The 16,193-nt window shown below is 44.8% G+C and overlaps 1 protein-coding gene across 2 annotated transcripts in view; it reads right to left on the bottom strand.

Annotated features, from left to right (window-relative positions):
• The window catches only part of LOC120761237 (sphingosine-1-phosphate transporter SPNS2-like), a 134,565-nt gene that overhangs the window by 31,843 nt on the left and 86,529 nt on the right, over nucleotides 1-16,193 (bottom strand). For both annotated transcript variants that reach the window (XR_005703584.2, XM_040082284.2), the window contains exons 6-9: nucleotides 15,519-15,661; nucleotides 14,234-14,386; nucleotides 12,440-12,629; nucleotides 6,898-6,963 (exon numbers count right to left, since the gene is read on the bottom strand). Coding sequence is in view for 1 of the 2 variants with exons in the window: in XM_040082284.2 (XP_039938218.1) it covers nucleotides 6,898-6,963; nucleotides 12,440-12,629; nucleotides 14,234-14,386; nucleotides 15,519-15,661 (552 nt within the window). In the remaining variant the exon portion in view is untranslated. The remainder of the gene's footprint in view (nucleotides 1-6,897; nucleotides 6,964-12,439; nucleotides 12,630-14,233; nucleotides 14,387-15,518; nucleotides 15,662-16,193) is intronic.

The following is a 16,193-nucleotide window of genomic DNA, read 5'->3' as shown; positions in this document are numbered from 1 at the left end:
CTCAGCTCATGCCCAGGGCAGCACAAAACAAACCAGCCACTGAACAGTCCGTGGCTGGCTCTGGGAGCCCCAGATCCCTTCCTGCTCTGGGGTTTTCCTCTTGGCACGTGCTGAGGGAAGGAAGCTCTGCCCACTCTGCTCCACTCTCAGCAGGGTTTGAGCTATCAGCTTTGCCCACGAGACACTTTGCTGTTGCTCCTCAGACTGTATTTTGCTTTGCTGGTGGGGAGAATGAAATTTAAAGTTGCTCAACACCATCAGCCTTCCAATCAAGGACTGTGCTGTAACCTGGGACATTTGGTTTATTCCATAACAAAAGTTCTTCTGTTTCCTAAACCATCAGCACTCCACAGCAGTATGAAAGGTCACGGTCACACATCCTCCCTTCCCACTCCATCTCTAGCCACTTGACATCTTTTGCAAAAATTTGTGATTCTGTTTGTGAGAAGTGACAAACATTAGGAACATTTTCCATGGCCAAGACAGCGTGTTTTGGTCTGCACTGCTCTAATAGGACATGGCACCCTCGGCCAGGTCATGCAGAATCAGTCAGATTACACAGGAGCAGTGGAAAATACAAATTACTTCCCCATGAAGGGACTAGAGCTCACAGATAACACAGCCCTAACCACAGAATGGGATGAAAAATTAAAAAAAAACCCCAAAAACCAGCAATCCTCTGTCCTGTAGAATGACCTTAATTTCATAATACACTTTTTAGAGGCAGAAGAAAGTAATTGTCTCTTGCATAAATTGTTAAAGAGTCTGGCTAAGGACATCTGCATCAAGTCCACATATCCCAGTTTATGAATTGATCCTGTCTTGATTTAAAGGCTGGAAGTAATGAAGAATTCAATAGGTCCCTAAATCCAAGTGAGCATTGTTTCTGCCTGTAAGCACTGAATTTCACTGTGCCTTTTCCTGTGGCTCTAGCAGGAATGACTCTTGTTCAGCTCTTTGGAGACCATGATCCCTTTTATTTATCCACTTTCTCTCTGATGGGCTGCCTTCAGCCTTTCTTTAGAAGCCCTGCCTTGCCAGGATTGCAAGGATCCTGCAAGTAATTTATTAATTAAATGTGACATTTCAGCACTGGCCCATCCCCAGCCAGAGATGCACAGAGCTCCTTTACCTGAACTGACTGCAGGGAGGACTCACTCAGGGCACAGGGCTAAAGGACACTGAACTATTCCTCACAGGGAAGGGGAGTTGCCCTGTCTGCAGTGAAAGGATTTACCACAAAAACCAGAAAGAAAAGAAAGAGCATTGAGAAAATCCACACTAAAAGAGAACTGAAGCCTATTTAAAATGCTAATCTCGTTCCTAGCACAGGCAATTCCGAATTAGGGGTAAAATTAGATAAAATGCTTTTCCTTAGGGATTACCCTGTGTGTTCAGATGACCTGCCAGTTCCTTCATCCCTGCTTTGCCAAAGCTGCAAATGCACGCTGCTAATGCACTTTCATACCCTGCTCAGCTTCTGTTGTGCAACACAAGAGCAAGATATGTTCAGAGCCAGAGCAGGTGCCCAGCTGTGGATGTCAGGCCCTGTCCTCCTTTTGCATCCTGCAACTCAGAGCACAACTTGAAGGAAGAAATCCCAAAAGGAAAATCAGCTCTACACTTCATTAGAGACACAGAAATGTGCTGAAGGTCAGGATGTGAACAGCAGGAGAGCCCCACCACCCATTCCCACTCCCCAAAGAGGCAGATAATGGATGCAACCAGGATAGACCAGACAGAAGAAAAGAAAAATTAAGAGTGAGTTATTTTTGTTCTTCCCACCTGGCCCAGTTCACAGGGGGCAGTGGAGAAGTATTCTGCAAGAGCTCTTTGGGAAAGGGCATCTGAAGAGATAAAGTGAAATTCTGCCTAATTCCAGAATGGTGCATAAATGCGAAACACAAAATTTGAAACCTGAAATATTTTTTCTTTCTGTAAAGTTTGTGATAACCAATCTGGAGGAAAAAAAAACCAAACCAACCAACCAACCCTGTCTGGTTCAGTGTTCTATCCATTTTTGTAGCAAAAGGACAAAAGAAATGTCACATTTATTGAAAAATTACCACTTTCAGGGTATGGCAGTGAACTGATGCTAATTAGAGGAGGAAATCTTAATGATACCTCTATCATATGTGTGCATGCATATATAAATACTTATACACTTGAATGCACACACATGTATCAGACATAATTTTCATGTGTAGCTATACTATGCTAACAGAGTTTTGCAAGTAGGAGTACAGTTTCCAGCTCAACTGAAGAAGTTATTGATGGTTGAAACACCAGGAAATGCTACAACTTGGTGTATTTGGTTTGGAATTCAAGAGACAAACACCCCCCTCAAAGCAAAAACCCAACATGTAGCAAGCAAATGAACATGATCTCATTGAAATTGGAAAGACAAAAAATAAATAAAACAAAAGCTTAAACCAGCACCTCCAAAAACCAAAAAACCAATATACTCCACCCTGTCCCTCCTTGAAAAACATTTTGTTCCGATGGACAGGAAGCAGTTGGTAGCAAACATCTACGGTTCTTGGAAGACAGAAGTAAATTACAACTCTAAATGGGCATTTCAGTACTAAAATAGAGTTAATTCAAACCATACATGGCCTGGTTTGGACATCCCACAGCAACTGGAGGTGGGAGAGCCACAGCAGCCGAGGCAGAAGCCTGTGGTGCCAGCTTCAGAGGCAGGCAGCACACAGGATGGGCAGGGTCGCTGAACAAGCAGCTCTGGAAACCTCTGCTCTTGAAACAGAGGTTCAGAAAGGCCAGGGATGACCGCTGGCATCTCCTTCCTGTGATGAAACCAGCAGGAGCTGCTCAGAAAAAAGTTTATGGGGAAAGCCAAGGAGAGATCACCCTTCTCCCAGGAAAAGGCCAAGTGCCAAGGAGGTAAATTCTGATATTTATGTCTAAGCTTTATTAGAAACTCTACTCTCCCAAGCACTCTGCTGCCCTTTCTGGGTCAGGACAATTCATACTGGCCCCTTTCAGCATCAAAGACAAAGAAAACATGCACTAACGCTGTTCCAGCCCCTGCCAGAACCTGGAAATAGCCCAGTTGTCGCTGCTGTTCAGAAAAGGGAAAGGCTGGGATCCAGAGAGACCCTCCACAAAAGCCAGGCAGACACTGTCTAAAACAAACGCTCCTAACTGAAGTGAAAGGAGGCTGCTGTGGTTTCCAGTTCCAGCACACCATGGAGCAGAACCTCCACCTGCTGCCTGGTTTGGAGTGGGCTGTGCTCCCTCATTCTCAGGCATTCCTCACCCTGCCTTCAAATCTAACCTGCAGCACTCGGAGGATTGTGTGGAGGCGCTCAGAGAAGCAATGAGAACCTCTGGAAATGCAATTTATCTTTGGCTATAAAAATAGGGCAGCATTTTGTACTAAATAAATAACTGGGTTTTATTTTTAGGGAAGGTAATCAGAATAAAAGCAACACTCCTACAATGCCTATGGCACAGCTGAGCACCAGTCTGTGCCTGTTTCAAGCCTAAAGGAAGACTTTGACCTTACAACAAAACATCAAAGCAGCTCCTCCACGGCAGGTCACAACCCTTTAGAAAGAACTGATGCTTTAAGAGGAAACAGAAATATGCAGAGCAATATTTTTGCATGAATGCCAGGACTAGGCATAAACTGGAGGATGGCTTTTCTCAGCAAAGACCTAAAGAGACTGTGATTGAAATAGAGGCACTTTAAATTGCTTCGTGGCTCTTACACAAAAATTCCAAGCCCCTGTCGGTCATCTCTGGTTTTGAGATGTGGTATGGAGGAAACCCCCACTATCAGCACCCCACAAAGCCCCACACACTGCACATGTCCCAGAGTGTTATACACTTGCCTGCTGCACTGAAGCTCATTCATTATTGCTGGTACGAGGCAGTTTTAATGCTGCTTTGGGGTTCTGGTAATTTTAAGGCAAATTTGCAAAGATGGCTGATGAAATCTGTTTCATAATTAGCAAGCTCCACACAAAACATCCCTCCTTTCCCCAAGCACCATCTGAGCATGTGCCTGGGAGGAGATATGGAGAGTTGTGCTCAGGAGAATAAGACCTGTTTTGTACAAATTTGCATTCGGAACAAATATCAGAATCTCAGGCAGTGCAGCACTGAGAGTTTATCAGAGCCAGCACTCGGCACCTTGGGCTGCAGAAAAGCTGAGGAGCCAAGCTCCCACCCTTCTGCAGGAGCAGCAGTGGATGCCATGCAAGCACAGAGCTAGGAAGAGACAACAATTAAATTGGAGGAGAATAAGCAAACACCCTTGTTTTGCCACGGAAATTAAACTTGCGAAACCTCTGGAGGTCCTTAACAACTCGCCCGGTAGGACTCTTAAGCAGTCATGGGATCTGTAAATCTTGAAAAAGCTGTGAGAAATCACCTGGGATGCAGTTTCCAAAAAGCCTCACTCCTGGCGTAATGAAAGCAGTAAGAGCAGCATTCAGCCAGTATTGAGAGCTTCTATCCCTGAATTGAGAGCTTCTATCCCTGAAAACAGGGTAATATTTATGTATAGGATGAAAGTGTTGTTAAGCTTACGTTAATAATGCTTTTAAACTCCTTCCCGGCCTCAGGCAAGAACAGACACACTTCTGATTACACCAAATAAATAGTAATCAGTAAAATTAATTTGCCAAACATATGAAGTGCATCTGCTAAAGCATTTCCACGTCTTTCTCTGGCAAGGGCTTCCCACCCAGCTGTCTGTCAGTCGTGGCTGTCGCTGTGGCTCTCACCTATTGACAGTCTGAGCCCCCTGTCACCCCCTGGGTGATCTGTGTGCACTTCAGGCTGGCCGCTCCCAGCCCTGCCCTCATCTAACTGATGTTTACATTTATTTCTTGAAAACTTTCACAGGTCCACTCGTGCTCTCATTACACACAGCACTCGGTTCATTTTTCTAAACAGACCAGAGAACAGCGAGCTGAAAAGTTGGCAGCAATTACCAAAATCCATTTCTTAACACGGCTTTAGTTTCTTTCCCATGTTTTGGAAAATTGAACCATTATCTGCAATCATTTCTTACAGATTTCTTTTGCACATAAATAACTGCAAATGCATCCCTACAAAATGCAACTGGCTATAGGATGCTGGTAAGACAGATGGCAAGTCCTATAAAAGCTGTTAAAAAGCCACGGGATATTGAAGTCACATTGAAATCGACACAAAAAAACCCTGTAATTAAATGGGACAGTGATGGCAGCCCTAATACCCTTGATATAACAGAGCAGTTGGTTGAAAATATCTTTTGGGGTTACCTTGAGAAAACACAGGTCAAATTTCAGGTCTGTCTCTGGCACAGATTTTCTGGAGGACCTTGAACATGTCTGACAGGATCCTCCCTCCTGGCAGCTGGGACCACCTCAGCTGAGTCCTTACCTGTGCCAGCCAATGTCAAGAAGGGTAAAAAACAGCTGCTATTTAAACCTCTCCACTAATTCTGAGTGGAGAGAACTGGGATTGCTCCTGGGAACACCACAGCCAGGGGCAGGATGCGACAGGAAGCTGTGGCAGGAGGCAGGAACGAGCAACCACACATACTGTACTGTAATTTCTGCCTCAGCACAGCTGTCCCCAGGCTGCACATCTGTGCAAGTGCTGAGACACCGCATTATGAACGGCCACAGCAGCCTTGAACTCAGCACAAGCTGCAAAAGCCCATGGAAGTCCCAGGGAAGCCCCACGGAGCTGACCTGGCAGCAGGAACCTTGGGAGTTAAAAGCCAGAGCCCACTGACAAGCTTTGTTTCCCTGTGCTTTACCCACGCTGGGAGGAGTGGATTTAACCACCCCACCCCTCAAAGTGTTCCCTGCACAAATGAGTGAAAGGCAGAAAGCTCATCAGGCACTGCTGTGATGGCAACTGCAGAGCTACCTTAAAATACAAACACAACCTTGAACTTCAACATAAACAGAACTTTAGCAGAGGCTTGATGTTCTTTGCTGAATCAATATATCAACACCATTATCTTTACATCTAAGAATCCTGAGCCCGATTGTTTCCTTGCTGATGTTTGCATAACCAACAAACACAAGCCAAGGGAGTTCTCTATTGATGCCACACTGATTATATTTTTAGTTCTGTCAACAAGCTGACAAAAGACCTCGGGAAGGTCCTGTAATGGTTCCATGCCTTAGTGCCTTTCTTTTCATACAGGGAGCGACACCTCCTTCACAACGGGGTTTCAACACGTTTGAGGGGCTCTGATGGAAACCTCTACAAAACAGAGCTCTTCAACAAATGTCCAGACTATTTCATGTGAAAATGGGGCTGCTGAGGTCAGCTTGCTGATTTGAAAGGCTTAAAAAGCTCTGTGGTGGAGAAAGAATGGAAAATGAAGGGCATGAGTTGAAAAGTCCCTGACAGTTTCCTCTTGGACAAGGTGGATGTAGTCCAAAAATTCTTTATACTTTCTTTTCCTCTCTGCTCTCCCAGAGGTGGGTTTCTATTGTGAATGTGTTGAATGGTGGCTAGATGGGCTGCCTTTGTGGTCAGAGGAGGGAGGGAAGGATTTCCTATTGCAGAACAAAGCTGAATTATTGATAACAAAGCCCACAAACGTGCTGACTGTTAGGAAATGCTGCCTGAATTCTGTGCATGAGGGGTTTTGCACAAACACTTAAAATTTTCTAAATTATTTGAATTCAGAAATGTTGTCCTGTCTGGACATCTCTCCCTGATGCTCAGAACAAAGGACAAAAAGGATCCTTTCCCTCTCTTTCTCCCTATGTCACTTTTCAGTAAGCAAAAATAATAATAATGAAAACCAGAATAGGCTGAAGCAGGGACTAGGATCTGGAAGAAATTGTGAACTTCAGGTTGTTCTTGCAAGTTGACAGACTGCTCTGAGCAGAGAAAGATGCTGTTCCAAAGTGCACTCACCATTAGTATGTCTGCTGTGATAGCCCAGTTTGAGAACAGAAGAGTTTCTCCGATAAAAATGCAAATCTGTTGTAACAAAACACACAAAAAGGAGAAGATTTATTCACTTGACATTCAGAGGAAAAATAACCTGTCACAAACTTTCTTTTGTTGTTTATTTTTCTCATACCTACACAGCACACTCCTTGTTGCTGTTGTGGTTTATCCTGACTATTCACAAACCACAGACTCGTATCAGAGCTCCAGAGGGCTGGCCTGAAATGCTGTTATTGTAAACTAAGTTTATGATCTACAGAGCAGCTAAATTAAAGGCTGGCACATTTGATTTTAGAAGAACACGAAAAACCAGCACAAAGAGACAGCCCCAGGCTTGAATACTTAGAATCATAGAATTCTTGAGGTCGGGAAAGCCCTTTAAGGATCATCAAGTCCAACTTGCACTATTCTTTTCCAAAAAGCCTGTTAGAAAAGGCAAGAAAGCCCCAGCTCCCCAAAGCACAGCCATTTCCATTCCTGGGAACCAAGCTGTGTGTTCAGCTCTGTAGCAAACCAGCTGAGGTTCTCTAGAGAGCTGTGGAGGATCCCTTCCCTCCCCGACAGCATTACACGGGAATATCTGTCCAGTCCAGACTGGAATTAAGTGTGGGCTCTGCAACATCGGTGTCTTGTGGTGAAATACAATCCTTGGCTCTGTGGAGATGGTCAGCAAGAGACATTAAAAGCCACAGAACTGCAAGAGTGGCAGCTGTGACATGATGTGACCACTGCCACTGTCTTTCCCACACACCAGTTGAGGTTGCCTGAACTCCTCAGATCACCCTGTCACTGCCAGGAATAATTTGCTTTATTCAGCCAGTCTTACACACTGACCTACAGAAGCTTCCTCTATCTGTTTCTAAAACTGTCTTTGCTTCCCAAGTATTGTCCCTCCCTATCCCCTTTTTCTGTGGCTGGATCTGCTTCCTCTGTGATGGTGTTTGAGCCAATCACCACAGCCCAGCTGGCCACTTAGGAAACCTCTATTGCCATTTTCCCATTGCCCACGGGTCTGCCTTGAGATTGGCTCTCACTGGAAAGGACAACTGCCAAGGTGAGAACACATCCAATGAAGCAGGGTGCTGTCAGGAGTGAAGCCACGTGTCCTGTGGGTACATCCTCAGACCTGCCATGAAATCTGTCCTGCTGCAGCCTTGCAGCTGCTGCTGCCGGGGATCTGTGCCTGGAGAGACTCAACTGAGCTTGGGAAGAATGGAATCACACTTCTGACTGCACCATCAGCGTGCCCTGCCTGCTCCCAGCACTGCAAACAGGCAACTGCCTTGAGCTGATAGGAGCTGCACACATTTGAATCGCTGCAGGCAGCAAGAACTTGTCCCTTGTGCAGGAATTCAGCACAAGTCCTTTAAATAAATCACTGAAATGCTACAAACTTCAGAGCACACCAGTTCTGAGCTGATGGATGTGTATCTCAGGCAATCCATGAAACATGAGATTAATAGGTGGGTACTGGTGAAAGGAAAAGAGGAACAAGAGGAAGATCAAAAAGTAGGATAGAAGATACTGACATTAAAAAATGTCTGTCCTTAGCTGCTGATGGGGGCTTATAAAAATGAGTTCCCCCACTGCAAAGGGGATGTGAGGATATGTGGCATTTCTGCAGAAAGGAGACTCCAGGGATGCTTACAGCAAACAGGGCAGCCCCAGAGCAGAGAAGAGCTCCTGAAATGCTCACGGTTTTGACTCCTCACACAATTTTTGAAGCCTCATTTTACAGAGACTTCACCTCTTATATATACATCTATTTCTGACTCCAGCTGTGCTGTGTAACATCTCACCATGTCCATTTGGTGTCTGATTGCTCATCTGTGCTTTTCTGTTTAAGCGATCAGTTAGCCAGTTCTGACTCCCAAAAATGATAAATAAAGTAGGTTTCAGAGTGGACACACCAGCTGCTCTCACAGCAAGTTCTAAGCAGGTTACAAACTCCTTCCATGACTGTTTGCAAAGGGTGTACCTGTCAGTATCTTCACTATTTTTATTTCTCTCTGAAATGCTGGGTAAGACACCCTCATGTACTCCTGAATCTGGAGCAATTCTAACTCCAGCTCAGTTCTGGGCAATATTGATGGCTCAGAAGTAGGCAGGTCACCAACAACAAGGCAACAGAAAGTCCCTGGGGTTGAGACTAAGGTGCTGTAAAAGCTCTCTGGCAAGGTTTTACCCTGGGATTTGCTGTTTTTGCAAGATCATAAAATGTCTTTGAGGAATTGAAATAGATGTTGAAATTGAGGAAGCTGGAACAGTGTCAAAGGAAAGCAAAGCAGAGCATTTCTCTCCAGTCACTTGCCTATTTAAACAAGTGTAAAATCAGCAGTTGAAATGTCTGAGCAGTGTGAGATGATGATGCCACACATATAATGGGTTTCCAGAGACCAGGCTTGAAAACCGAGTTTCAAAGAGCTTGTATTTCAGAAAAAGTAGGATTTACAGATATGCAAATTGGTGCTTTAAGGAGCTGGATCACAACACACAAATCCACACGCTGCAAGGAAACCTGAGTGAGAAGTGATTGGACTGTATAGCCAAGTAAGATACTAAAAGAGAAATACAGGTGTCTGGGCAGCTAAATGAGACAGAATTGTTGTTTTAGTCCACCTTGCACAATAATTTACTGCATGAGTGTGAAAAGACTAGTTGGAAAAAAGTCATCTGTCCACCTGCCTCAGATGGGAGTGGCTGCTGCAGAATGGGAATTGCCCCCAAGGACAAAAATCTCTTGCAAGAAAGGACGGAGCAGGAGAGAAATATTCTTTGTGCTCAGGGGAGGAAGAGAGCAGACAGCACACAACACGTAAAGTTGATCAGAGTGATCATGTTAATGGAAAGGCAGGTCTTTTCAAAAAAAATATAAAACCCATAAATCCAAGAAATTAAAAAGCAAGGGCTCTGCAGGTTCTTGCTGGAGTGCTGAACACTTCATTTAAGCTGATGCCTGTATCAGTCAGCATTAAAGCTCTCGACTGTTAGCTAAAGCAGGGGGGAGATGGTGATCTGCTGGCCACCACAGCTCTCTCTCTCTCTCTGTGAGAGAGAACATCACCTCATGGGGACCCACCTAATTACTTGGAATTTTACAGCTCTGAGCCAATGAGGGTCCCAAAAACACTCCTTGTCAATTTTGCACAGTGTGATCCATGACAGAAACCTAAGGACAGTCACAGTACAGAAGGTTGGCAAATCCCACCGTGCTGGGGGACAGACACTGCCCTGCCTTTCAGACACAGAAATCATGAGCCAGGACAAGCTGCCAAGGAAGGTATCAGAGACAAGAAAATCAACCCACAAATTTTACTGCAATGTTTCCAGAAGGAGAATTTATCGTGGATTTTGAGATGAGGAAGGTAACCCAGCCCACCATTCTGTCCACCAGTCACTGAACACTCTCCCCTTCATTATGGACCAACGAGACTTCAAACAAAGTCAATGAGAAACTGCTACACCATGCAACCTGGCAATGCAGGTCTCCTACTCCTATTCTCCCTGAAATACAAGGGAATGAAACACTCTGGAAGTCTGCAAGATTGCAACAGCTCTTTGAATGGCATGGAAAGACATGACTTTGTGCTAGAAACTTGCCTTGGAAAGTCAACTCAGTATGGCAGTGCCATAATAATACCTCGTGCTACGAGACACTGGTAGCTCCAAGCCAGACCTGTCCTGTCTTTCTGGGCATCAGGTTTCCAGGAGCAGAGTCTTTAGGGCTTGGGAGAGGCAGTGCTTCCTGCTTCAGCCCAACAGCATCACAAACAGGCTCATATTCCTCATACCCCCTCCTTATGCAGCTGGAAATTCCTTTGCAAATCATTGACTCTTTATTAGATTTACTGCTCATCCGTAATAAAAGAAATTGTTTCTAGGATTGTTTAAATGATACCATCTATATTTATATACTTAAACAACGCAGAATAGTCACACAGCTATTAAAAAAAAAAAAAAGTTAGAAAAAATATAAAAATGAGACTAATAGCCACTTCCTGCTGCACAATTTTTGAAAGCAGTATTTCCAGCCTAAAAAGGGGAGAGGTTTCTGTAAAAAGAGACCGAACAGCACAAAGGAACATGTCTGTCACTAGGTCTGAGAGAGGAGAAGATCACAGCTCTGTCTGCACAAAGAGGTGGAGGAGCAGGTGAGGGGTGTGATAGATCAGTGAAAGGAGGGTTAATGATCCACCAAGCAGTAACACTCTCTCACAGGTTGTCTGAGGTGATCATTTTTCTGCCAGTTCAAATGTTAGTTCACGGTCACAAACCAGAGATCGGAATCTTAAATAGCCAGAGGAAATATTCTTGGCTCTGTCTTAATGATTTTGAACTTCCACTCTTTTTGGTTGTGCTTCCTCAAAACTGTGGCAGCTGCTGAAAGATTCCCCAAATAACCACGGCCAGGCCAGTGCTCCAAATACAGAGAAATGAGGAACAGCAGTTGGCTGGTTACTTGTAAATGAATTCTGCTTGCTGGATGAGCATGTGCTGCCGTGGCAAGTGAAGGGTGGGCTTCCACAAGGGATCCCACTACTCCAAACGTCTCACACTTTCCCTTCATAATCTTAGCCTAGGTCCCAGCTTCTCTCATTCTGACATCAAAAGGGAACCAGAGACTTGTTCAGTGACTGGATTTTTACTCACTGCTGCAAGCAAGATTCTAGCCCCAGGCTGGATTATTAGAGTTAAGCTTTTCCTTCTCCCTTCAGCCTAAGTAAAAGTTAGACTGTTAGACAGTTTAGATGGGATGTAAGGAAGGAGTTTTTTACAAAGGTGGTAAAGCACTGGCACAGGATGGCCAGGAGGTGGTGGATGCCTCATTCCTGGAAACATTCAAGGTCAGACTGGAGGGGGCTCTCAGCACCAAGGTCCAGTGGAAGGTGTTCCTGCACAGTGCAGCGGGGTTGGATTACCTGACCTTCAAAAGTCCCTTCCAACCCAAAGCATTCTATTTATCTGGATCTATTTGATATCTTTTAATATAATTCAATTATAAGCACTCAGGGAGGGCCCATATTTTAATCTGCATTTGTGCAGCATCAAGTACTATAGGCTCCTGGGCTATGGTAATACAGATAACAAATTGAAATTACTGGGTAATTAATACTGGCCTGCTGCAATCCACCTAGTTATGGAAATGAATGGTACTGAAAGGGAGCCAAAAGCTTGCCCACAGACAAATTACACTGTAATTGTCATCTGGTACCACTGCAGCTACAATACCCTCACTGCAAAGGAAGTGCTCAATTTTCCTGTACCAAAACATTAGGCAAGAGCAATAAAGGTGTGGATTGAGGTGCAGAGCCCAAAGGCTCTGGGTTTCCATGGAGCTCTGAATTCTGATGGCAGCAGGGATAAGCAGCTGATATTTCAGGCACATTAGACAGAGCCAGAATGCCAAGAGGCAAAAAAGAAGGGCAAAGGCAAGAAAACATCCCAGGCTTCCTGCAGTTTGGTCAGGAGTTTGCTGGAGCTGGAATACGGGCAGGATTATACTCACATAGGCTCCCACGATGCTGCTCTTGGCAGCCACGAAGATCAGGCAGATGAAGATGGCTGATCCCAGCATTCCAACTGCACAGACAAGAGGATCAGCTCGCTGCGTCTTGGAGCGGCACCACTTGGTTGCTCCTGCCCCTGTGATTACACCCAGGAAGCCAGTGAAGCAAGTGATTGCTCCGAAGATCAAACTATTCAAAAACAAAACCAAAAAGAAAAGAAAAAAAATAAGAGAAAGGTGGTGGTGGTTGTGTTTTTGTTTTGTTTTTGTTTTTCCCCAAAATGGGCAATGGTTTTTGGACAAATCGTTAGGGTGAACTGGCTAATGGAAATTTGCACAATGGTTTTGCAAATTTTCAATAAAACAAATGCTCCCGATTTTAGCCCCCGTCCCCTGCAATTAAGAAAAAACACAGCATATGAAATTTATCATTGTACACAGGCTTTGATCCATGGGCAAAGGGGTGCAAAGGGCTCCCACCACTTCCTTGGGTGGAACTGGGATTCCTTTAACTGGGATTTGCCCTTAACAGCAAATTATGTATACACAAAACTAATTAATAACCTGCACATTGATCACGTAAGGAGAAATCATGGACAGGCACCAGGAAGTTTCAGGGCGAGGAAACCTAACAAGACTCTTAGATACAGTGATTTCCAACATACTTTGACTTTATAACTCCTTTCAGGCCACTTCAAAGAAGCTTTTTGCTGTTAGGTTACACATTTAAAATGTGTTCATTTCAATTTAAAGCACCGAGAGGATTCTCCATATGATATGTGCAGGACTTGGACTTCAAGGCCTTGGGCAACCACATTAGAGCAGCTTGAGGACAGTTCAAAATTGAGGTGTCACCAAGGAGAGGAACTTCTCTTTGCAAAGAGCAGCCAGGCAGCCAGGCTGGAGCTGTGTGTTCTGCTCACTGCATTCTTGTGGAACACCTGAGATTGCCTGCTGGACACTCTGGTTGATGGGACTCCACATCAGCAACTACTTTAATTGAGATGGGATTATGTCGGCTATGGCAAGAAGGTTTTCCTAATATTATCTTCCCTCATGAGCTAAAAAGGAAAAGATCTGACAAAAGGCTTTTTTAATATCTTTTATTTACCTGCTGGAATGCTTTTATAGCATTTTCTGGTTTGTGCCACCATTGTAAATCACAAAATGAAAAATTACTTTTCACAGCTTATTGTGCTGCAAGTGATGTTCCATAACCAGGACTGAAAAGCCAAACCACTGTATAATATCAAACACTCCAGCCCAAAGTGTCCCAGATCTCTGGGGCATTCTTCAGCAAAACTCAGCACACACAGCAGTTTACAGAGCAATCAAATGGGGAAGCCCTGCCTCACACAGAAACAAAAGCCTACAGGATTAGTCGCTGCACCTTCAGGGGAACCATTCCAGCCTCTGAACTGCAGGCACCACTGGGGCTTCCTAACCTGCCAGCTTATTCTGCTGCTACCACAGACAGGTCTTAGGAACCCAAATTCTCAGCTCTCCAAACATCCTCCTTAGAGGATTTCTCTTTTCTCTTTTCTCCTCTGCACCACAGCCTGGGAACTAAGACAGAGCTGAGGTCATTGCTTCTCCCTTGGTTTGACTTCATGCAATGAAGAAGAGAAATAAAGCCCAGTTTACAATCCCAGCATTTCCTATCATTGTTGCAAGGACCTAGAGGAAATTACAGACATTCTAGTACCTTGTCTCTGTGGGACTTGCCTGTTTCCTGTGGTAAATAAGCCCCCGCCCCCTCTCCCCCTCTGTAAAGCAGCCGACTCTGACTCTCACCTATCTTTGGTGCCACAGGGCTGGGAGCTGCAGGTCTCTGCTGTCTTCTGCACCACCTGTGCTCTGTGAAGATACAGCGGGATCCACATACCAAGTGCCCCCGTGGCAAAGGAGACAGCTGAGGTGGCCAGGGAGGAGAACACATAGCTGCGGCTGTGGAGGCAAAAGCAAGAGAAGCTTCAGTGGGGAAAGTGGAAAGGCAGGACCCCCACGCAGGAGCTAGGGCCTCAGTGACAAAGCTCAGGGCTCCCCCACACTTGCCCCCCTCCCTTTGCCAAGGGGCAGAGGTAACACAAAGGAATGGGGAATAAGAAGTGTGGAAAATTCACGTGTGCTGCTCCACTGATAACAATGCACTGAACTCAGCAGAGATGTGCTGCAGGACGGTTTCAGGGGACTGCTTGAGCAGACAATCAGAACTTGGTCACTGAGACATGGTATGTGAATTACAGGGCTTTCACCCTAATGTCACCTGTTCACTTGGATGGGCAGTTTCACTTTTCTCTCCCCATCCATGTCACCATATGGTTACTACTCACATAAACTACCAAAAGCAGTAACACAGAAATAATGATAAATCATCTAACATTGCTTTTCACAGTCCTTTGGCACTGGATGACAACACCAGGGAGGTATTCTAGCCAGTTATAAAAATGAAGGACATCACAAGTTTCCCATGAGAACTACAAGGTAACCCTGAATTCACAAGTGAAAGTATTTGCACATTCACAGTCCAGTTTTCTGGAAGGAAGTGCAGCTGCTTAAACACTTGTGAGCATGTGAACCTTTATGCACACATACAAGTGCCCAAGCATATTCAATTCTCATGGATTCAGTCACACGTGGTTGTTCACATGTATTTAAATTTGCCATAGTGTGTTTTTTTATCTTAAATTGCTAACACTCTCTTTTCCCCCTGAGCAGTATAGCTCTTTAAAGAAGAAAAAGGATCTAAGTGTCTGAACAACGGTGGCACAACAATTAATACAGCAGCACAGCAATTTCTACACTTCAAAAGCCCTGATTTGTGTGAAGTATGAGCCAAACAAAGCAGACTTTTTCTTAGATGTCAGTCTTGGAAAGGTTAGAGCAAAACTTGGAATGCATCGTTGTCACAGCAGTCGATACCTCATGTAACTGTGGTTTTCTTTCCTAGGTCCACAGACTAAACTTCCTGCAATTCCCTGCGTGTCGTCCCTTTCCAGTCCCACTGTGCTAAATCCAGACCACTGGATGTTCCAGTTAAGCATCAGAGGCAAAACATGGTTTTCACTCGTGCTCTTACTTTCTAATCAATGCTTTCATGTCTCTCAGCCATGAAGTCCGAGCCTTCAGCTGCCCCCCAAGTTGCTCAGCATTTCCTCTTTTAGCAGCAGGCACAAATATCAAGATGAGTGTCCCCGTTATCATTCCCAGGAGTGGAGATACCTGCAAGAAAGGAGCAGGGAATTAGTACAGGAGTCGGGAGGGTTTGCTTTGACTGGTCAGGAAGCAGCAGAATGCATCTGTTTGCTTTCAGTGGCTGTTCCCCACAGCCTGTAAGCATCGAGGCATCTGCTCCTTTCCTTCCTCCATGTCATCCCCTGGACTCTCTTATCTCACTCTGGAAACATGCAGCTTTGAAAATACTCTGAGTGAGGCAGCCCATTGTATTAATAAGTATCAATTCATCTAAACGTGATTCTTGAGTGATGTTTAACTCTTTAGAAACCTAATCCCAGCTGGGCTCTGGGTGAGTGCAGAAGCCTTTTAAAGGCAGTTAGACCAGCTGAAAGATTTCTGGATGTAGGGAACATGCTGGCTTTGAAAACCCTTGCTTGACATACATCCCTCTTCCAGCTAACCCACAAAGGCTTCCTGCATTCAGGAATCTTCCTCAGGTTGCCTCAGTACAACAAACCAAGAAACATTGAAAATTCAGGCTGGAAGACAGGAAAACAACACATTCAAGGGCTTGGTT

This window comes from Hirundo rustica, chromosome 19 (assembly GCF_015227805.2).
Source record: "Hirundo rustica isolate bHirRus1 chromosome 19, bHirRus1.pri.v3, whole genome shotgun sequence".
Taxonomy (NCBI): Eukaryota; Metazoa; Chordata; class Aves; order Passeriformes; family Hirundinidae; genus Hirundo; species Hirundo rustica.
Note: the sequence above shows the minus strand (reverse complement) of the source record. Positions and strands in the feature narration are given on the sequence as shown.